Source organism: Aphidius gifuensis, linkage group LG2 (assembly GCF_014905175.1).
Source record: "Aphidius gifuensis isolate YNYX2018 linkage group LG2, ASM1490517v1, whole genome shotgun sequence".
Lineage (NCBI taxonomy): Eukaryota > Metazoa > Arthropoda > Insecta > Hymenoptera > Braconidae > Aphidius > Aphidius gifuensis.
This window is the reverse complement of record NC_057789.1, coordinates 8,678,359-8,701,963: the sequence shown is the minus strand read 5'-3', so window position 1 is coordinate 8,701,963 and position 23,605 is coordinate 8,678,359. Positions and strand designations below refer to the sequence as shown.

At 24.0% G+C, this 23,605-nt stretch overlaps 4 protein-coding genes and 1 long non-coding RNA gene across 8 annotated transcripts; 1 reads left to right on the top strand and 4 right to left on the bottom strand.

Moving 5' to 3' along the window:
- Nucleotides 1–172: 172 nt before the first annotated feature.
- On the top strand, nt 173–2,653 carry LOC122848988 (signal recognition particle subunit SRP72). Its single transcript, XM_044147490.1, has 3 exons — nt 173–324; nt 402–519; nt 610–2,653. The coding sequence occupies exons 1-3, from the start codon at nt 219–221 to the stop codon at nt 2,363–2,365; spliced, it is 1,980 nt and encodes a 659-aa protein (XP_044003425.1). The 5' UTR covers nt 173–218; the 3' UTR covers nt 2,366–2,653.
- On the bottom strand, nt 2,476–7,226 carry LOC122848991 (coiled-coil domain-containing protein R3HCC1L). Of its 3 annotated transcripts, none has more exons than XM_044147493.1 (7): nt 6,749–7,226; nt 5,215–5,361; nt 4,829–4,956; nt 4,652–4,757; nt 3,871–4,582; nt 3,331–3,808; nt 2,476–3,262 (listed from the first exon to the last, which is right to left on the bottom strand). In XM_044147493.1, exons 1-7 carry the CDS (start codon nt 6,826–6,828, stop codon nt 3,198–3,200), a joined length of 1,716 nt encoding a protein of 571 aa, XP_044003428.1. In that variant the 5' UTR covers nt 6,829–7,226; the 3' UTR covers nt 2,476–3,197. The 3 variants fall into 3 exon arrangements, with proteins under 3 accessions (XP_044003428.1, XP_044003430.1, XP_044003429.1); XM_044147495.1 differs by lacking the exon at nt 6,749–7,226 and adding an exon at nt 5,429–5,742 and having other exon boundaries at nt 2,675–3,262; XM_044147494.1 differs by lacking the exons at nt 5,215–5,361; nt 6,749–7,226 and adding an exon at nt 5,034–5,126 and having other exon boundaries at nt 2,675–3,262.
- Nucleotides 7,227–7,467: 241 nt separating this feature from the next.
- On the bottom strand, nt 7,468–9,690 carry LOC122848992 (polycomb group RING finger protein 3). Its single transcript, XM_044147496.1, has 4 exons — nt 9,483–9,690; nt 8,915–9,210; nt 8,698–8,843; nt 7,468–8,621 (listed from the first exon to the last, which is right to left on the bottom strand). The coding sequence occupies exons 2-4, from the start codon at nt 9,189–9,191 to the stop codon at nt 8,352–8,354; spliced, it is 693 nt and encodes a 230-aa protein (XP_044003431.1). The 5' UTR covers nt 9,192–9,210; nt 9,483–9,690; the 3' UTR covers nt 7,468–8,351.
- Nucleotides 9,691–12,527: 2,837 nt separating this feature from the next.
- On the bottom strand, nt 12,528–23,231 carry LOC122848990 (receptor expression-enhancing protein 4-like). Of its 2 annotated transcripts, XM_044147492.1 has the most exons (9): nt 22,971–23,231; nt 16,876–16,948; nt 16,599–16,678; nt 16,235–16,469; nt 14,415–14,529; nt 14,187–14,334; nt 13,950–14,112; nt 13,058–13,664; nt 12,528–12,708 (listed from the first exon to the last, which is right to left on the bottom strand). In XM_044147492.1, the coding sequence occupies exons 1-9, from the start codon at nt 23,000–23,002 to the stop codon at nt 12,632–12,634; spliced, it is 1,530 nt and encodes a 509-aa protein (XP_044003427.1). In that variant the 5' UTR covers nt 23,003–23,231; the 3' UTR covers nt 12,528–12,631. The 2 variants fall into 2 exon arrangements, with proteins under 2 accessions (XP_044003427.1, XP_044003426.1); XM_044147491.1 differs by lacking the exon at nt 22,971–23,231 and having other exon boundaries at nt 16,876–17,881.
- LOC122848993 lies at nt 18,452–19,130 on the bottom strand. The gene is made up of 2 exons (XR_006373491.1): nt 18,772–19,130; nt 18,452–18,672 (listed from the first exon to the last, which is right to left on the bottom strand). It is a non-coding gene; the product is annotated as an uncharacterized LOC122848993 (long non-coding RNA).
- Nucleotides 23,232–23,605: the final 374 nt, after the last annotated feature.

The following is a 23,605-nucleotide window of genomic DNA, read 5'->3' as shown; positions in this document are numbered from 1 at the left end:
GGTTATAACGCACGTGGTCACTTGTCAAATTTTGTTATTTAAGACGGCCGGTACATTAGCACAAATGTCATGTCAACGGACAGCTATCAAATTGTAAACTCAACTTTATTTTATGTCGAGTTGGAGCTCTCTCTTTTTTTTATTTGTGTGTGTTTTTTATTTATAATAATAATAACAATATTACAGTGGCATGTCAGTGACAAACAATTGCCAACAACATGACTTCAAAAGAAAATAATTTATCAATACTTTATATTGAATTAAACAAATTGGGACGTAGTGCCAATAATGACTATGAAAAAGCTCTTAAAGTTGCAAATAAAAGTAAGTTAATTAATAATTATTTTATTTATGTTTTTTATTGTTAAATTTTATTAATTATTAACCTTAAAATTTTTTAGTTCTTGGACTTGCTCCAGATGAAGAGGCTGCATTTAAATGTAAAATTATTTGTCTAATTCAATTATCGAAATTCAATGATGCACTTCAATTTATCAATAAAAATCCAAAATTATCAACGTAAGTTAATTGAAAAAAAAAAAACAATATTATAAATCTAACATATTGTTGTAAATATTTTTCGATTTTATTTTTTGTTTTTCTTTGTAGAAATTTGGATTTCGAAAAAGCATACTGTCTTTATCGATTGAATCAAGTACAAGAAGCTTATAACGTTGTTGAGAAGATACAAAATCCATCAATGAAAATAAAAGAGCTTAAAGCACAAATACTTTATCGTCTTGAAAAGTATGAAGATTGTTTTACAGTTTATCGTGATATAATAACAAATTCAAATGATGATTATGAAGATGAAAGAGAAACAAATTTAGCAGCTGTATTGGTACAATTAGCTGTTAATAATTCAAAACTTGATGTACCAGAACTTCGTGAAGATACATATGAGTTGACATATAATTCAGCATGTCGTTTAGTTGCACAAGGTGCATCTGGTGATCGTAATACTCTTATTGAAGCTGAAAAAAAACTTCGTTTAGCTGAAAAAATGTGTAAAGAATCATTGGAAGAAGATGAAAGTACTGAAGAAGAAATTGATGATGAGTTACGAATAATAAAAGTACAACTTGCATATTGTTTACAATTACAAGGTCGTGAAAAAGAAGCACAAGTACTTTATACAAATGCACTTAAAGCAAAACCTGATGATATTGCATTAATTGCAGTTGCAAGTAATAATTTAATAACATTAAATAAAGATCAAAATGTATTTGACAGTAAAAAACGTATGAAATATGCAACAAATGATGGTTTAGAACATAAATTAACATCGAAACAACGTTGTAGTATTGCATATAATCAATGTTTATTAGCATTATATACAAATCAAGGTGATAATTGTCATCAATTATGTAAAAAATTAATGCAAACATATCCACAATTATTAATTGATGCAACAATTGTTAGAGCTGTACAGCTTAATAAAGAAAATAAAATAAAAGAAGCTGTTAATTTATTACTTGATCATACATCTGAATTATTTGTTAAACTTGTAAGTGTACAATTATTATTATCACAAGGTGAAAAATATGAAGCAATTAAAATACTTGAAAATTTAAATGAAAAAGATAAAGCATTACCTGGTATTGTAAGTGCACTTGTAACACTTTATATGGCTGATAATAATCGTGATAAAGCATCAGAAATATTAAAAGAAGCTGTTAATTATTATAAATTAAATAAAGATAAATCAGAAAATCTTGGTACAATGTGGAGACAAGCTGCTGATTTTCATTTACGTAGTGGTCAAATTGAAATTGCTGCTGCAAGTTTAGAATCATTATTAGAATTATCACCAACAGATAAAAAAACATTGTCACAATTAGTTATTGCATATTCAAAATTTTCACCAGCTAAAGCACAATTGTTATCTAAAAAACTTCCACCAATGGATCATTTATCAGAGGCTATTGATGTTGATGCATTGGAAACAAGTAATTGGATTATTGGTACAAAAGTTGTTAAAAGAAAAATTGAACCATCACCTGCTGGTGGTTTATTAACAAGTGATTCAACTGGACCAATTGTTAAAAAAAGAAATAAAAGAAAACGTAAAGGTAAATTACCTAAAAATTATGATGCAAATTCATTACCAGATCCTGAAAGATGGCTACCAAAATATGAAAGAACTGGTTATAGAAAAAAAAGAGATAGAAGAAATAGAGATACTGCTATGAAAGGTACACAAGGTACTGCTGCTGGTGCTAGTGATCTTTATGATATAACTAAAATGCCAGCAAATGTTAAACCATCACCCAATCCAAGACAAAGTCCAGCTGTTGAAACTTCTGGTCCAAGACAACAGCAGAGAAAATTTCAACAAAAAAAAAAGAAAAAAGGTGGTAGATAGTTAAACTATTTATCTACAAAAATTTCATAAACAATGTTTTTTTTTTTAATCAATACTTATTATATTAATAACAATAATAAAATGCTTTCAAATAAAAAAAAATTTGATTATTTTGCTGCAACATAATTTTTATTTACTTTGTTTTTTCACAATGAAATTACATAATTAATTTTTTAATTTACATATTTAATTATTCTCTGGTAACAACAACAATAATTTGTGTATTTGACATATTAACATATATGTATCAATATTCAAATTTTCATTTCAACAGCAAAAAAAAAGAAACAATGATTCTTTTAACTTTTATTTTTTGTCAATAAAATTTATAAATATATTTTTTTTGAATATATTTTATTGTCGTGTTGTACTACCATGATGAATAAATTATATTTAATTAGTCAAAGTAGAGGCAGTTTTGTTGAAGGTACATTATGAAAAAAAAAAATTGTTAAATATTTAAAAAATTGCATTGCCCGAACATGTAAATTATAAATTTCCTAGGCATTGATTTGTTTTTTTTTTTTTCGAACTTTTAAAGTCTTAAAAGTTAAAACAACACATACTGACAAAAAAGAAAAAAATTACACACGAGATTTAACTATAAATTATTAATTTTTGAACATTTTATCAAGCGATATGTACAAACAACATTGAGTCTCTAGTTGCCTCATGCAACACTCATCTATACTTTGAATAAAAATGAATCAAGATTATTATTAATTAACAATTAAAAACCTTAATCATTTGTTTTTATATTTTTAGATGAGTAAGGCACAATTGTACACAACTTTTCGTGCTTTGATTTAATATTATTATTGATATTTTAAAATCATTTTGGCGTTATTATACCTTCCCAAGCATCATCACGTTGTTGATTTGCAAGTCTTTTTCTTTCTAAAATTAAAAAAAAAAAAAAACAATTAATAAATTATATATTAATGTATAATAAATTTTCGAAATACCTTTAGCTTCACGTAAAACAATTTTTTCTTGTTCTCTTTCTTGTCTAGCTGTTGCTAATCTAACACCAAGTGCACCAGTAACAAGTCTTCTAGCAAGTGCTGCACATGTTTCTGGTCTTGTACGATATGGTTGAAGTGTTTCAGCACTTTTACGAGCCTTCGTTTTACTTAGCATTGTTGCTTCACTCAATGGTCTTGTTTTAACAAGTGAATGATCTGATGCCAACACTTCAGCAGCAACAAGTGGACTACTAAATACACCAAGACAATGTGTATCATCAACCCATTTTAATTCAAAACCACCATTTCTAAATGGACTAAAAACAGCAGCAAGATCACTTGTTTTATATTCCGATGGAAAATTATATATTTCAACAACATGAGCAAATTCATCAGTTGATACTTCAATTGGTTTAACAAATGGTTTATAATCATTTTTTGGCTGTTCAATTGTCACATCACCAACTGCTGCTGTTAGCTATTAAACAAAAAAATCATAAATAAAATAAAGTTATTTAAAGCAAAAGAGATTATAAATACCTCCTCAATTAATGTTGGATCAAGACAATCACCATTGTCATCAAAAAGACTATCCCAATCACATTCATCACGATTTAATTTAACTTGTGGTGAAGGTGGTGACACCGGCTTACTTTTAGCTCTTGATATTTTTTTAGATTTTTTTTCAGGTGGTCTAACAGCTATTGGCAATTCATCATCATCATCGTCAATTTTCTTAATTTTTTTATCATTAATACTATCACACTGTGATATTATTAATACACTTGAACATTCTATATTTTTTTTTTCAATTTTTATTATTTCATTATTTTTATCTGATGATAAATCATCAGAATTTAAACTTGTCATTGAACTATCAGAATTTTCATTTATAATTGAATTACTAAAATCATTATTATCATAAATTTCTTCATCAATACTGTCGTCATTATTTGTCAAATTTTTATCAATTGAATCGTCAATATTTTCTTCTTCTTTATCATTGTTTATTAAAATTTTATTATTTATTTCTTTTGGTATAACTGGTTCAATGATATTTTCAACTAAAACAGTATCAATATTCTCTTCTAATTCCAATTTTGAATCATCACATGATTGTATTATTTTTTTATCATTTGTTTTTAATGGTATCACGTCATCTTGACGATGAGGACTACCTTCTGGATCTGTACTACGTCGATGTTTTGGCACATAAACTGCTCTGTCTGGTCGTCGTTGACGATTGTTATTTCTAAAAAATAATAATACGTTATTAATAACAATACAAATAGAAAAGTTATTTTGATTTTTTAAAATATACTTTGATGATGGTGATTGGTCATTAAATGGTGTTGTTGTGGATGAAGATAACTGGCCTCGTCGAGCAGCAGGTGGTCGATATATTTCAACAGCTGGTGCTGATTTTACTGTAATTCAAAAACAAAATCAACATATGTATTTTTAATTCATATATTTGTTATTTAAGCTGAATAATTACCTTGTCGATTTTTTGTATTTTCAGGAGATGCCGATGGTGAACGTCTATCTTTAACTCCCATTTTTGATGATGCTTTATCAGTCTCCTCTCTGCTCCAAAAACCCTGCACGTCATTCAATTTTGGATCTCTAAAATAACAAATAATTATAAATTAAACGACAAATAATTAAGCTTTATAATAAATAATTTATAAAAAAAAAAATACTGCATTAAGCTGTTGATGGGTTCATTAAAATATCCTGAGTCAATAAATAGAAAGCCTCAGTACATATTACAATTAAAATTTAAATGACTAAAAATATAAAACTTTTGGCTCGAGTGTTTAAAAAGAAAGAAAACATTGTATGTATGTGCTTTTTTTTTATTTCTATTGTTGGTGTACTCACCTCAACACATCTGACTTGAAGCAAACAACTGTTCTCCTTGATAAATCTTGACCAATTGAAAATGTTTTTAATTCGTTAAATCTTTCTTGAACAATTTGATGAATAAGAAAACGTCTGTAGTTGTTGACAGGTGGAAAAACAAGTACTCTGTAAAAGTGAAAATATTTTTTTTAAATATTTAACAAATATAACATCAGGAAAATTTAATTAATACATTATGACTTTTCCATTGAAATATTTGTCGTCAACTGTTGATATTTTGTTAAAAACAATTTGTTTAAAAACAATTTTAAATATTCAATTTCCCCTGCTAAATAAACTCCAACATATTTGTGTTTTATTTTTCAAATCAACTATTACTAGTAGATTCAATATAAAAAATTCATGAATTTATGTAACACCAAGTTGAATTGCAACTTTCACTTTTGTTTGACTTCCTGATATCCCCACTTGAATTTTGTGATGGTTCATCAACAGACAACGACTTTCAGATACAAATCAACAAATTTAAACAACGTAATCGATGACGTAAAAATTTATTTGTATTTAAAAATATTAATAATAATATTTCAATCATATTAAGTCTCTAATTTAATTAATCATCAAATGACAATTAAATTTTATTTTATGTAAAATAAATTTCTATAAAATTTGCGTGTTGATAAATACAGATATCCTATATAAAAATATTCGAAAAAAAAAATATAAAAATACATTTTTATAATTAAATATCTGGAAAATTTAGAGTCGAGTTAAAAATATATTTTTTATGTTTATAAAATTCTGAAAATAAATGAGAAAAAGAAGAGAAAAAATAATAAAAAAAAAAGGCACAGCTGAAGCAAGCTGAAGGCCAGATGTCTGGAGTCTATAAAAATTGTAACATAATAATAATGTGGTTTAATAAATATAAGAAAAAAAAAATTGAGTCATTGGCATGGAACGAGATCAAACGAGACTGGTAATCATGGATTTACTTAATATTTTATGCATCAAGCAAATTTACGTTATACGTACGGATAACGGGAAAGTTTGTAGGGAAAATCTTGTTTAGTCTGTAACAGATATTATGAATATAAAAAAATTATTGCGCAATATAAAATAATAATTATTAAAATGATTTAATAAAATTTTATTAATTTTTTTTAAACTTTAAAGCTATAGAAATTTAATTTTATTTTTCGAAATATTTCTAATTCTATTTTTTTTTTTAACTTTAAAGCTATAGAAATTTAATTTTATTTTTCGAAATATTTCTAATTCTATCAATTTTTTTTTTTTTTTTAATTTTAAAGCTATATAAATTTAATTTTGTTTTTCGAAATATTTCTAATTTTATTATTATTTGTTTTTTTTTAATTTTAAAGCTATAGAAATTTTATTTTGTTTTTCGAAATATCTAATTTTATTAATTTTTTTTTTTGGAGTTAATGAATGGCCAGCTAGAAAATAATTATTTATTCCTATTATTTATATTTTTTTAATAACAATTTACTAATGTTATTATTATTTTTATTATTTTTATTTTTTTTACCTTTTTCGTGTTTGCAATTGAGCAAAAAGAGTCACGTCGTCTTCGACTTCCTCAGCGAAGAGACTATCTTGCAAACTCATCTATCATTTAAAATTATTAACATTAAAATTAATTAATATTATTGACAATATATTGTCAATATGAAATATATTATTTTAAAAAAAAATATATATTATCAGCTGTCTTTATAATTTTTGTCAATAAACACAAATACACACACTTAAAAATATCCACACACTTTATTAAGGTTAAATTGTTACAATTAAATTAATAAATTGTAATTTTTTTTCATTTAAATTAATAGGTTTTTATTAACCTATTTTTATTTATCATAATTTTTAGCTACAAAAATACTATTTGTACTACGAATAAACACATAGAAATTATTTTATTTTTTTAAGAACGTGTTGACTAATTATAAAAAAAAAAAAAAAACACCACAAAGAAAGCACACGCTTTTTTTTTTTTTTTTGGTTTGTCATAACAGTGTTTTTTTTTTTTTTTTATCGCGTCCAAGATGGTGGATGTAATTCCCAAGGCCACTTGACAGATGGCGCTCAATAAAAAAGCGGGAATAATTTGAAAAAAAAATTTCTAATATATCAATTATTGTCATTTCAAATTAAATTTATTAATTGGTCCTAAATTAAAAAATTTAATTACTATGTAAAAATATAAACAAAAAATTTAATGGATTTTTTAAAAATAAAAATTATTGATTTTTAAGTTGTACTGTACAAAACATATTTATTTAATAATTTACTGACATTGATCCTTCAATAATCTCATTTCGATGGTTATGCATTTTTTTTTTATTATATTTGTATCTCTTTCTCTCTCTTATTACTATTAATTATTTATTTTTTTTTGACCTGGCACTTGTGTACAATCATACTCCTGACTTTTTCGAAACAGACCAAAAATACAATTAACTATTAGAAACAGTGTTCATTGAACTCGGCAAAAGCAGGCAAAAATTTAAATTAAAATTGTTATCGTAATTGAAAATAATTTTATGTTATGCGTTATTATTTTTATGACTTTTTTATTTATCGCCAAGTATAACGAATGCAAAATCAAACAAAACGTAAACCTATTTCATCGGAAGAATTTTTAAATTATATATTTACAGCAAAATAAAAAAACTTTTATAATATATATATACTGGCAATTTTTTTTCTCCTATTATTGCTGTTATTTAATTAAATTAATATAATAATAAATCGTTTGAACGATAAAGAATTAAACATAAACAACTCAAAATAAAAATAATAAATTTTTTTTTTTTTTTTTTTCTTTTTCAATTTGAGCTTGATATTAGTTTTTTTGTTTGTAATTATTATTTATTTTTTTTTGTCACTTGGACAATATTGTTTGGTAGTTTTATAATTATTATTTGCTCACCGGATTTATTTATTTATAATTTTTTTGGACGATATAATCTAAGTACTTGAAAACACGACATTTATGATAATTCTAAAAAAAATTACTGCACTCATTTTACAAATAATATAATCTTTTTTTGTTTTTTTTTTTATGTTTATACTTAATTAATATTATAATAAAATTAAATTATAACAATTTAATATTATTATTTTTTAAATTAAATATCTATTCTTTGTCGATACTGTAATTTTAATGGAGGATCTCGAAACCTCCATCGTGTAACATAAACAAATTTTAACGTATGATCTTTACCAAGTAATTCATCATTGCACAATATATCAATGTTTGGATATTTTTCAACTCCACTAAGAACTTTTTGAGCAATAAATTTTTTAAGATGTGTTATTGTTGCTTGTGCTGAACATCTGATAAATCTACGTCTCAAAGTTTTTAAACTTTCATTGATACATTCCAAACAAACATTGACCTAAATAAATAAAATCCAATTAATAAAAATGTTTTTTTAATATGTTATAATTAATGATATATTTAAAGCTAATTACTTGTTCATCTGTTCGATGATTATCTGATGCAGCATGAGGATCAGCAACTGCTTTTTCTTCTTCAGCTTCACCAGCATTTGGTAGTACATCTTTGGGACAAGGAAGTCCTCGCGCACGATAAAATTCACGTTCTCTTTTAATCTCATCTATCAAAAAAAATGGTCAATGTTAATTAATGTTTCATTACAATTATGACAATGATTATTTGATGACATACTTTCTTGTAATTCTGGTACTAATTTATAAACAATATCCTGCATTGTTCTGTCAAAGCTAATATACTGTAATGGATGAGATTGATGAATGACAATTTGACATGTTGGACAAGTATGTTGTTCTTCAAGATGTTTAACAAGACAACTTTTACAAAATGTATGTAAACATTCAGTAACTGTTGTTGCATCAATCAAATATCCCCTGCATATTTTACAGGTTATGTTTGGATTTAAAGTTTTTAACTTTATTTTTCTTTCCATGGCTCCTGCGAGCACCATTTAAACTTAATCAATTAATCTGTAATTAATAATCAATTATTTAATTATACAAATACAAATATACATTATCAAAAAAAACAAAAAATAATATTACAAAACAAACAAAATTAATTTTTAAACAAAAAAAAACTTGGAATTGTTTTTCGAAATGATTAACGATGTTTGTTTGTCTTTTTTATTTTGCTAATAATTATCAAGATAATATTGATAATTTATTTGTAAACAACACTTGTAAATACTGTTATTATTATTATTATTTTTCAATGAAAAAAATTAGGTTGAATAACTAACCTAAATTATTGTTGCAATGCCAGATATTTATTTTCACTGGATCAAATATTTTTGATGTAATATAAACAATTTTCTTTTCAAGCACAACATTGTCGTATTTGTGATTTTTTAATTATTCATTAATTAATTTATTTGTTTACTTTATTGACAAATAAATATGTTGAGAGAGAGACACAATATTTGTAAATGTGGCTGCTGATGACAACAAAACGATGATTCCGACTGAAGCGCTCCCTAGCAGACAACAGTTATTTGTTTTTTGAAGTGTGTGTGTGTGTGTGTGTGTGTATTTAAGGTACAAAACTTAAGGTCTTCTTTACATTTATTGAAAAAAAAAGACGATGGGAAACAATGGGAAATCAAAAAGAATCTTATTTAAATCTTTTCCGTGCATTTCCGTGGAAATTGGTGGAAATCTTAACTTTGGAAATGGCTAATGAACCTTTTCTAAATTTGTTTTTTTATATTTATTTTTTTACTCTTTACCTTTAAATTATTTATCAACTAATTTTTTAATTATTAAAATATATATTACAGTTGATCGTTCAATCCCTGGTAGAAATATTTCTCCGTCTTTTGTCGAACTTTATCCACCTTTTTCCGAAAATGACCCATGGTTGGAGAACGCTGGAGAAATGTTGGAAATATATTGAAAATAATTATAAGTGATATTTGAAATACGTATTTTGAGCTTCAATCATTATTATTCCATGTATATCTAGATTCACTAATTTAATTTCGAGATACATATACATATCATATATTTATATTATTATATATTGGAATTAATTATTCCAATATACAGTTCAATATGAACCAAACAAAAAAAACAGCCGGAAGACTATTGTATATTTACTGGTGGTGTTGTTTTGCTTGACACTAGAGTTTGGTATCATGCTACACTTGTCAGAGAGAAAAATTCAATCGGGTATTTGGTAATAATTTTTAATTAATTCCGTTAAACCTTTGTAGGGGTACCCTCGGTTAAAATTTCAACCCTCTGAGACTGGTAATTCGGGTGGGAGAGGGTAGTGAAAACCGAGTATTTGATTATTTTTTTTTTTTAAATATTCATTATTTAAACAATAAAAAATTTATTTTTACAAAAAATTTTTATGGAGAATAGATTGAGGATATAGATAGGTACATGAGGGTAAAATTTCAAATTCTAAGGAGTGGTATTGTGGGTAAGAAACTTGGATTTCCTTTTTTTTATTTCATACAATAATTATTTAAACAAAGAAAAATTTATTTTCACAAAATATTTTTATGGAGAATAGATTGAGGATATAGATAGGTACATGATGGTAAAATTTCAAATTTTTAAGAATGGTATTGTGGGTGAGAAACTTGGATTTTTTTGGTTTAGTACATGAGTTGGATAGGTACATGAGGGTAAAATTTCAAATTTTTGGTGAAAATATATTTGTCGACGATTTTCCTTAATTTCTTTATGATTACTCCGAATTTCTCACAAATTAACCCATGCGGAGAAATGTTTAAAAAAATTTCTTCGAAATCGCTGACGACGAAGAAATTTTTCAACCGTTTCTCCGAAAGAAACTTGCGTGAAGAAATGTTTGGAAAAATTTCTCCGAGCTACGAATATTTCTCTCCACATTTCCGGATAAATAAATGAATAAATATTTAATTAAATAAATAAAAATATGGAAATTATAATTTGTAAAATTAATAACTACATAACTAAACAATATAAATAATGAATAAATAAATTACCAAATAATTTTAGTTACATAATTTTTTTTTATTACTCATTGTTTTTTTTTCTGTTTCGTTTGAAATTTAACATTTTGAAATAACATCTATACAGTCTAACAGATAGAAAAAAAATTAATAGCTTTGATAACGAATCTTGGTTTTTTTTTTGTTTATTTTTAGCACCTTGAATTATCTTTTTAATAATTATTATTAATATTTGTATTTGAAAATTTTATTTTCATACAAAATTATGAGTAATTAGCAAAATTACTTTGATAACACATTATATCAAGCATGGTCAATTAACAATATTAATTATTTAAAAATAAAACAATGATTATCAACCAGAAAAAGATGTTTTTATTTTATTCATTCTTATTTTTAACGATACGTATGATTAGATGATGATTCCATTGATATTTATTTATAAATTAAATCTTTACTAATCTCTTATAATCATTTAAATAAACAAATGAAATTCAATCATTAATAAACTTTTAAACTTAAAATATTAAACATATTGAATTAATTAATCTAAATAGAATAAAATAATAATTCTCATAATAAACTATTATTTTATATTTCAAAAATGACAGTGATATAAATGTATTATGATAAAATATATATTTAATAAATTCATCAACGCATTATCTAATTAATTTATCATAATTTTTCCTCATTAATATTAAGAATAAGTTGAAGAAAAAAAACAATCAACAAAATTAAATTCATCTTGTGCGTAAAGTGTGCTCAAATAATTATTTATAAAAAAATTCATTTGAAATTTATAAATATATATGTAATTGTTTTTTTTTTTTGTAAATAAATTCATAAAATTTCGTGCTAATTATAAATTTAAATTATATTTTAAAAATTTAGTTAAATTTGTATTTAAATATTTGACACATAATTATTATGTTTTTTAATTTTAATCTAATTTATTATTTCTGTAGTCATAGCTAATTGAAAAATTTAACAAAATATCAATTTTTTCCATTGAATTGTTTTATTGTTTTGAAACAAATAATAAATCATTATTATTATTATTGCTATCTAGCTAATGTTGTAATAGAAAAAACTGAGCTGACTAGACATCACATTGTTTTTCATGTTTTGCTCATTTTTAAATTATCTATTTAGTCAGTTTATTTTTTAAAAATACAATAAAAAGCAGTACTGTGTTTGGTATAGAAATATTGATGTTATAAATGAGCTGTAGTAATTATTTTCACTCATCTATTATCAATTAATATTTTACTTATTATCTTGTTTGTAATTTTTGCAATTCATTCAAATCTAGTGCGCATTTTGGCAATATTATGATTGATTGATTAATTTTCAGCTCATAAAAATTATTCAATAATTTTTTTTAATTACAAATTGTTTTTTATATTGTTGCAAGTATACAATTTTCTTCCATAATGCTGTACTCAGCACATGTCCTGTCTCATGGAATTTTCTTCTTTGTTGGTTTCTTGCTTCGTGGAAGAGTTGCAAAGCTTGTTATCTAAAAAAACATAAACAAACATTCGTTTTAATAACAAATAAATTATCATTTTTTAATTATTATACAATCATCAAACAATTAATAAAACCTTGAAGCTTTTTAAGCAAAAAATATATTAGTCACACACAAATTTCATCATTTAAAAAAAAAAAAAAAACTCTCAACCATTTAGACAAAACGAACCAGATTTTTTTATCATCCAAATTTTCATTACAATCATGATTAATAATAATCACTTGAATCTTTGTACTTGATCTTACAACTGATGATTTTTTTTTTATAAAATTTTTGATACATTTAATTGATTAAAATTTTTTAAATAAATATTTTTTATATTTATTTATCATACCAGTATTATTTATGTTGTTATTAACAATATTATTATCATTATGAAAATTTATTGTTGATAATATTGGAATTTTTGGAGCTTGTTTTTTATGATATTTTCCTGCACGTTTATTTATTTCTAAGCTACGTGTTGATGTTGATGGAGTTGTCCAAATATCATTTGTAATTTTATTGTCAATTTTATCTTGTGAATTTAGAACAACAGTATTATGAGCTGTTGTTAAAAGTCGTTTTAATTCATTCATTTTATCATGACATATTTCTTCAGTTATTTTACAAATATCAATGATTTTTTTGTCACTATTATTTGATGAATAATCAATACTTGATTCATCAATAATTTTGTCATTTATTGAATCAATTAAATTACTTGATTTTTCATTATTTTCAACAGTCTCATCTTGAGTATTTAATAACGAACAAACAGATGAAGATTCTGTATTATTTAAATCATCACAACTTTTTGTTGGGGTGTTATTTATGCTTGATATTAAAAGAAATAATTCAAGAGCTTGTTGTGCACTTATGTGGGACAAAGAAGTCGGCGATCTTCTTGGTTCAGCAGTAAAATTAAGCCACTCATCTTCATCATCATCATCTTCTTTCTCCTTCAAATCATTCAATTTCATTTCATTTCATTTTTGTTTTTTTCTATTAAAAGCAAACGTTTAGATACCAGAAAGAAATTGATTTTACAAATCTCATTAAAGTTAATTTTCAATAAGACTTGTTTATCAAATTACAATCAATATCTGACATTTTTCTATTCATTTTTTTGTAAACATAAACCGATTGATATTCAAACCATTTGTATATTTATATTTTCCATATTATTTCATTAAAAAAATTGAGTTAGCTATTGATTAATTTAAAATAAATAATAGAAAACAAACCTCTGGTGATTTTTTTGTTATTGTTCGTGGCTTTGATGATCTTGTTCTTGCACCAACACTTGATGTTCTCATCAATGATTCCGAGCTTGGTGTCATGCGTTGTACTTGCATTGCTTCACCACTGCTATATCCACTTGATATGTCATCCGATGATTTGATATTACTATTCAAAAATAAACAATATTATATCATTTTACCATTATAACAATTTAAAGATATAAATAAAAATTAACATACGCTAAATTAGATATTGGTTCTCTAGATGTTGGCTGTCTAACTTCAACATCTACCTCTGAAAAATACATGTCAACTCTGTTGCTACTTGACTGTGTTCTACGTGGACTATATCCTCTTCTTCCTGGATTTACTCTTCGACGTGGTTCAACTATAAAAATTCAATAAATAATCAAACAAAAATCAACATTAAATTTCTATCAATTTAATTTATATGTATTTTTAAATAACCTGTCATATCTGGTTCATCATTATTTTTAGTATTTCTATTTTCATCATCTTTTTCGCCTGTTAAATCACTCAAACTGTAACTCTTTTTCAATTGCTGGACAAGTCCACCACCTCCCTGGAAAATTTATACAAATATTTTTATAAATATTTTTACTAAATTAAAGTCAATTTATTTATTAAATATGTGTGTGGTGTTTGGTGTGGTGTAAATAAAAAATAATAGAAAGAAAAGAAAAAAAAATCATAAAAATTCTTACCTAACAAATAAAAAAGTTAATGAGTTATCTGCCAATACCAGTGGAATTTTTATATACGTCTGTATAAAATCAAGCTTTTTTTATTTTTTTATTATTCTAACATTCAATATTTATCTCGTCCAAGTGTGAGATTATATCAGTGCTTCTATATTTGTGAGAGATAAATATTAGACTGGCAAAACAAGCATAAAATAAAAACGTAATTAAAATTAAAAATAATAATTATTAAAATGGAAATAATGAAATTTATTTATTGATTAATATTAATAATTTATTTATTGATCTTTGGGATCGTTTATAAAAAAAACTGCTGATAATACAACTTAAAAAATAATTAATTTTATAAATGGTAACATTATATCTAAAAGAAAAATAATAGTAATATTAAATAAACATATGATAATTATTATATAATTTAATTAGAAGTGATGTTTGAATTAAATAAGCTTTATCACATTGAGTTACAGAGGCACTTTTGATTATTATCATTAAACTTTCATCTAACAATATAAGTAGCTGATTATTTAATTAATATAAAGAAAAATAAAAATATTATTAATAATTGTGCTTGAAAAAAATTAAAAATAACAAATGAAATGAAAATTGTTGGCCTCAGTCTTTCTTTTACATTTTATAATTTCTAATTAACAAAAATATTTTTCATCGAAACACAACAAAAAAAAAAAGAGAGAGACTTTCGAATAATTATAAATAAAATAAAAAAAAAAAAAGATGAAAGATTATTTGATAAATGAATTAATTAAAAAACAATTTATTGAAATGAAAAATTAATAATATTCAATCATCATCATCATCACTAACATCATTATAACTACGTAATGTTTTTTTACGTGATGTAACATTACGTTGACGTTTAACTTTATTTGAATTTTTTTGTACTTTAATTGGTACTTTAAAATCATCAACAATTAATGATGTATCATCATCAACATCATCATGAACATTCATACTGTTATCCTCATCACTGTTATCACTTTCAGATGTTGTTGTTTCCATCAGTGTAAAACGTTGTGGACTATCATCACTCAATGGACTATCATCACTGTTACTTCGTCGTGAAATTGAACCATCCACGTTGTCCTTGTTCATATTCTTTTTCTTGGTTGATTTGTTGTTGACTAAACTAGAAATCGCCGGATCTGATTGGCTTTCGGAAACACTTGGACTAGGAGGATTCAGGATCACATTTGGCAAATTCTATTTTTTTTTTTTTTTGCAATGTTAGTCGTTTTGTTGATGAGTTGTTTTAATTTGTTTAAATGATCCAGATGAATTGATGGTTGATTTTTTTTGTTAATTTGGATAACAGGAAGCAGTGGATGGCAATAAAACAAAAAAAAAAAATTAAATAAAATAATAATAATGAGTCAAATCAGTGTGTAATTTTAGTGCATGAATAAGTGCATTAAGCAAGCTCAGTATGAATGAAAAAATAAACAAAAAAATATATAAAATAAATTAATTTAAAATTGGGAAAATGGATTTTTTTATTTCTTTTTCTTGTAAACTATTGGGAATATAATTTAATGATTTTTTTTTTACCTTTATTGCAGTTTGCATGAGAACAGTTGTAGCATAATTGACTCCCTTGGTACCAAGATGAAGAACAGCAGTGTAACCTTGCTCAGTTGCTCTTGCTAATGCATCATCAATTTCAGCTTCACGTCTTATCAATGCTGGATGAACAAATCTTCGATAAAGTATACTTGATCCTTTTGTTGCTGGACTCAAAAGCCACAGTACCAAAATAATTTTAATTTCATAATAAAATGGAAACCTATTTTAACACAAAAAAAATTATATTATTCCATTAAATAATTTACAAGATTTATTACTTTTTCAAGTATAAATATGAAACATGCATTATGCACATTTAGTTTATTCAAAATTTTATGTTTATTTTTACCAGAAACTGAAGAAAACATCTGTGAAAGTTTCAGCACATGTGAATAGAGCAAATACAATCCAGTACATCATCCATTTTACCTTAAAAAAAAAAATTTTTATTATTTATTCTTTCTCTAGATTCTTGGAAAAAAATTAAAATTTATTAACACTAAAAAAATGAGCTTTAAATAATGTTAATTAAAATTTATATATAAAATTTTTTAAAAAAAGTATTAACACTTTTTTACATTTAATTAATGTAAAATATATTTTAAAATTAAAAATATTAAACTTACATATTCTTTGACATTTTTAGTTCTAACTGCTTTGTATGAAGCATAGGCAGGATACAATGTTCCAAAGACAAGTCTGAAAATTGGATAAATAATTGCATAAGTGAATGAACGTGGAAGAATAACAGCAAGTACAATAGCCACAAAGCCAAGGTTTCCAAGTGTTAATTTAATTGGTAATTTGCCGATTGAATATTGTGCCCATTTAAATGATTTTTCAGTAAATACATCCGCTACACTTTTATTATTTTTCATTGATAATTTTCTATTATCAAAATTAATATGATAATCATGAGGATCATCAACTTCACATACATCAATTATTGAACGACAATTATGACTTGTTACGATGTTTTTCATATTTTTTAAAATTTATCAACACTACTAGTGTTCTTCTGGACCAAAGTAAATTGTTGTTGACGTGATGATAATGATTAATAATGCTATGACAATTATCAATGTCAAGTGTGTGCGTTATATTATTCAAAGAAAGATGTGAATGACTTGCTTTCCAGTAGTCAACTGATGCCTTCAGAATAAAAGCTAGCTTGATAGTTTAACACGCGCTATTTTCGCGCAAAGCCTAAAACAACTTTGGCCCCTTTCGGTAGGTTTTTTTTTTTTTTATATATATATTCTAATTTTGTCTCTATTTTTAATCTTTTCAAGTATTTTTATTTCTTTTTTTGAATAAAAATATACAAACTTAATAATAATGTGAATTTTTTTAAATGAAGAAAATATAAACTAGCTTCATTTAAATTTCGAATAAAAATTTACAATGATTTTTTTTATTGAATAAGGTTTATTATGTGACACCAGGTAATACGATGATTATTCTCGTCTCAAATGTGAGCATTATGCAATGACATGTGTGCAGTGAAGTAAACTGAAAATAAATTTAAAAAAAAAAAATACATCCTTTGTTTAAATCAGTGTATAAAAATAGATCTTCATTTTTATTTTTTTTTGACCATGTTACAAAGAAAGTCATGTATTGATAAAGAAAAAAAAAAATTTATTTTGGAAAATTTCCAAAAATAGAATCAAAGAAAAAATATAAATAAATTAAAATTAAATAAAACAAATTATAAAATTATTAATAATATTTTAATAATACATATTTTTAATTAATTATTTTAATTGGTGGTGGATGATAATTAATTGTTTTAATATTAACAACAACAACACGTTGAAATATTGGTGTATGAAATTTAATAAAATAACGTTTAGCTATTGGAATAATAATTCCACGATTTTTTCTATCATGTGGTGTTAAACAAGTCATATTGAATTAAATAAATTACAACAATAAAAAATTATATATTTTTACTATTTTTCAATAGTCCAACGACCCCTTTTAATTCACAAAAAACCAATTGAAAATTCTATTTTTAAATAAATTCACTTTCACTTTTTATCATCTCAATCATCAACAGCAGCATGTCATTAGCTTTCTTTCAATTTTTTTTTTACAATTATTATTATTGTTATTATTATCTAGACAATGTATTTATTTTTTATTTTTCTTTTTTGTCTGATAGTCGTCTATTGGATACGGTCGATTACACTTTGCTGGTGTTTTTATATACATGAACACGATCACGCAAGGTTCAATGCCCAGAATTGTAATTTTTTTTTTTTATTAAATATTTCTTTTTTCTCTGAGGTATATAGACGCAAATAATTTATTTTTTATATAGTAAAGAGTTTGACGATGAGTCATATGTAGATGACAACCATATCGTCATGAAAAAAAATTGTTATTCGAATCTCTTGATGAACAGGTGAAGACATTATCTGTGTATGTAAAAAATATAAATTTTTAGTTAATTTAACTTTTGGCTAATTGACATTGGCAATTAATTAATTTATTTATTTTTAATTTATTTATCATACCTTGTTTGTAATATTAATTTGAACGTTGAATTTTTTTATTTATATCCATGCTAGTTTTTAATTTTAGATTATTATTTTTAAATGAGAAAGTTAAGTAATAATCAGCTGATATTTGATATTATTTTGTTGAAATAATTATGACACTTGGATATTTAAAAATTATTTTATTATTTTTATTATACGTGGTTCGTTAAACGTTGCTTGGCTAAGACTAGAAGACTCAAATTCGTGCAGTTGAATTTATATTTAAAACGATGCTGCTTGAGAGAGTCCTAACGAAATAAAGAAAATTTTTTTCGTCTGACGATTTGAATTTACAAATTTCATCTACGTCATAATTTACATGCGTGGGTTTTTTATTCAAGTAAATAAAACGAAAAAATATATGTTTTATAAAATTTATAACGTGACAGTTTTTGGAAAATTTTATAGAAATTTTATTATTAGTTTCTTTGTTCTGAGCTTTTTAGTTTTTCAAGAAGAATTAAAATTTTGCGGAGATTATTTTTGGCATTAAGAGACAAGAGAATTTTAAGTTAAAGTATTTTTTTAATTATTAAAATTTCTGAGTCATTGGAAAAACCATGTGTAATGTTTATAAAAAGATTTCAAGATTCATTATATTTGAATGTTGAAGTGTTTCAATGTGCTTTTATTAGATATACGTAAAATATTTTTATTTTTATATAAATTATTTTCTTGTCAAGCTGATTCATCAATTTCTATGCGGAAAATTAACTTGAACTTTTAGTTTTTTTATTTTGTAAGATTCAAATAATTAGAAATTTATGATGTTGAAATTTTTCTTTACGAAATTGATGATTATTATTTGTAGAAAAAAAAACTTGTAGCAATTTTTGATTACATGACTAATATTTTTGATAAGAAATTAACAATAAAGTGCCGTAATGAAAATATTCCCTTGGTAATTAAGAAATAAATTAGCTACAAATTTATCTTTTGGTAGAAAATAATTTCTATACAACAAATTACTCTCGTTATAGAAACATCACAAAGAAAAAAAAAAAAAAAAACGACTTGGATCATTCTTATTAATTTTTTTATATAAATAATAATTGTAAATTTCGTGGAATTTTTTTTATTCCAATAAGATATTGTGATTAAACTATTCTGTAAATATCATAGAAAAATTCCATCAATTTCTATTTTTTAAAATTCATTTAAACTGACATGAAATGTCCAAGAAATTTATCATTTTTCGACTCAATTTTTCTATGTATTTGTCATTTTGCTTGTACTATTTTCCTGATGATTAATTCCAAATGAATCATGACTTTTTTTAATCCCAAAAGACGCCACAGGATATTTATCCTCGTTGAAAAATTATTAACCAGGATAATTTATTTACTTCTCGATGATTCGACCGGAAAATTTTTTTCTTCAGAATATTTTAAGCATGTTATTTAGTCGTTATACATAATAGGTGATGTTATATATATTTTATGATAAACATAATTACAATATTCAAAAGCGGAAATGATGCTTTCAAATGGCGCATGTTAAAAAAAAAATCGCCAACATTGCCGGTTAGCAACAGTAAAAACCCTCCATCGAAATATCAAAAAAAAATAATAATAATAATATCAGATTGGGAAAGTACTTGTTTTTCTTTATTCTCATTTTCCATTTGACTCATATTTTTATAGATCAATACTTGTCCACTGGAAAATCAAATCAGTAATCACTCAAGGAAATGACCTGGCTCTTTAAATTTTCGAATATATAAATTTAAAAAATCGAATATAAATTATACATCAAACATAAAATTGAATTTTCAGATCATTGACCTCAGTTGAAGTGTTAAATTAATATTTCAAATATAACTTTGATATAAAAATAAATCAATCATTTACAAAAATAAAAAAAGCCTTAATTGCAGTAAAATTATAAATATTTAATTTATATTTTCATCATCAATATAAAAAAAAAAATGAAATTGCAAAGGATATAACGGTTATCAGATTTAAAAAATAAAAGATAATCTACAATCTCATTGATTGTCCCACTTAATTTGATGACTGTAATATTATTGTACATAGCAAATGGTAAGATGTCCGTGGTTCTTGTGTCAGGGAGAGACACAGAGTGAGAGAGAATGGCCAAGGCTACACAAGAAAGACATGTGTATTATTAACAAAAGAGATATATACAGCTTGTATAGATAAAAAAAAAGATAATTTATATGTAAGTTTGTGTAGAAAAAAAAAATAAACAAACGGGGCAATGATGTTTGAGAAATGCGAGTGCAGCAACCCGATGTGACGTAGACGATCAGCTGATGAGAACCAAGTCATCACACTATGTATTAACGTAACTGTATGAAATTAAAACCAAGAAAATATAATAAACAATACAATAGTATTTCTTTGTTTTATAAAAAACTTACAATAATTATTCCGGAGGTCGTTTTATTTCGAATCGAAAAAAAAACAAAAAAACACTAGAAATTTAAATTTCTAACAAATTAATTTAATCAACAAATTACTAAATACGCTAAATCAATCAAATTAATTTAATAAACAACAAATTAATAATATTTTTATTATTTTATGATTACGTTTGATTTTTTGTTAAAAGTGTCAAGTTACTGATTTAAAAATACATGTTTAATTTAAAATAAAAAAAATTTTATTGTTAATAAAATTTAAAAACAATATTTAATAATTTTTTAAAAATAATAATGACAAAATTTTGTTGAATAAATTAATTAAATAATAAAAAAGAATTTGGCGATGAAAAATAAAAATATATGAAAATTATTAAGACAGTAAAATTTAAAATAATTTCAAGGATATGACATTGATAATTTAGCAAATTATGACACATTAATATTACCATAAAAAGTCATCATTATCATCATCATTAAATATATACAGACAAACTGTTTTTGGGGAGTTTCGAAAGGCTCTTGGCCAAGTTGGATTAAAAGCGTTCTCCTTTGAGGCCAAGAATGTAATTTAATTTATTTTTTTTTTCTTTTATTTTTAACTTTTATGTGTACAGAGTGATAGACCTTATTCGATGACCAATATAAAAAAAAAAAAAATACTATTAAGGACACGAGCGAGTAACCCAGCATCTTGATTGATAAAAATAAATGAAAAAATTTTGTAAACAAAAGAAGCAAAAAAAACTAGCGAAATCATTAGAAAAAAAATAATTTAATCATTTTTTTAATTTTAAATATTCATTAGTAAAAAAATCTGATAATTTTTTAAATTAATTAATTATTTTTTTTATAATTTTAACAATATTATTCGTTGAAAATAAATTTCTTTTCTTTTCAATTTTAAAAATTCATATTAAATTTTCTAATTTCATAACAAAAAAAATTGTAGCAATACATTAGAAATAACAAAGAAAATTGAGTAAAAAATTTTTTAATTTTTTTTTTTTTTTAATATTAAACAAATGCGCAGTTAAAATAAAGTGAACGTAATTATTTATTAACTGGTTGGTTAGTTTTTTTGCTTTTATTATTTATATTTTAAATCTAGCATGATGATGACGATTGGATAAAATATTATCCCAAGTTTATCAACATTTAAAAGACCTTGTTTTATTCATCAACCTCAACTTGATAAATAATAATAAAAAAAAATAAATATTGTTGAATCATACACTTTCACTCCACAAGGATATGATGGACAACTGTTTTTTTTTTTTTTTTTCAACAAAAATTATTTCTTTGTTTAAACAACAACAACAACAAAAAATATAATATTTTTTTTTATTGTAATATTATTAATGAATAGTACTTTGAATATTTAGACTAGTCCATAATATTTTATCATAATAATAATGACATTTTAAGCTCCCAGCTGATTTTACCATTTTGTTATTTGCCTTGTCTTGTTGAGAATCGATTTTTATTATAGGTAAATAATTTTCCACTTGTTTATTTAAATAAAAAAAAAAAAAATACACTTAGTATTTAAACAAAGAGCTATTTAAAATATATGTCTATTTTAATTTATATTGTTGGTTAAATAAATCCTTCCAGACAAAAGACTCTTTTTTTGTCAACAATAATAAAAACAATTTATTGAATTTTTATGAATTAATAAATAAATCCTTGGACAATAAATAAAAAAAAAAAAAAATAGGTAACACTTGATTGGCTTTGATGGTATTGTTTATAATTTTAAAATATATATATTTTTTTTAATTTTACTCACATTACAATACGTGAAACGATCGATGATATCATATTTTAAAGATGATTTGTATAAAAACGTATCAATGCGTGCTAAATAAACTGATTTTACATCACTTTTTAAATAAACAATTAAATTGATAAATTATTTATAATACAGCTTTTTTTTTTTTTTCTATGATAAAATTATTAAAACGGACTATGAGTTTTAACACCGCCACCAAGCTCAATGATCGGCCATGTTGAACTGGCAGCTGGTTGCTGCTGCTGCTACTGCGCTAGTGACGTCACACAGTGTTTTGGTCACGTGACAATCAGGAGCGTAGGCGTCAATCACCATTACCCTAACTATCATTGTCGTCATCATCGAGGGGGCCAATGTCAAAATAATAATTTTCATCAAAGAGCCATAGGTCAAAAAAATTTATTCTTTAATTTTAATTTTTTTTCAAATAAACAACTAAAATTGTGTTTAATTTTTTTTCAAAATTATTCAAAAATTAATCGTTAAATTAGCTAAATATATTTTCAAATAAAAAAAAAACAACTATTAATAACTAAATAATTTTTTAAATATTTTTTTTATTTATAAATAATTATTAATTATTTATTTAAATTTTTTATTTAATTTAATGATAAATATATGTATTTGAATTT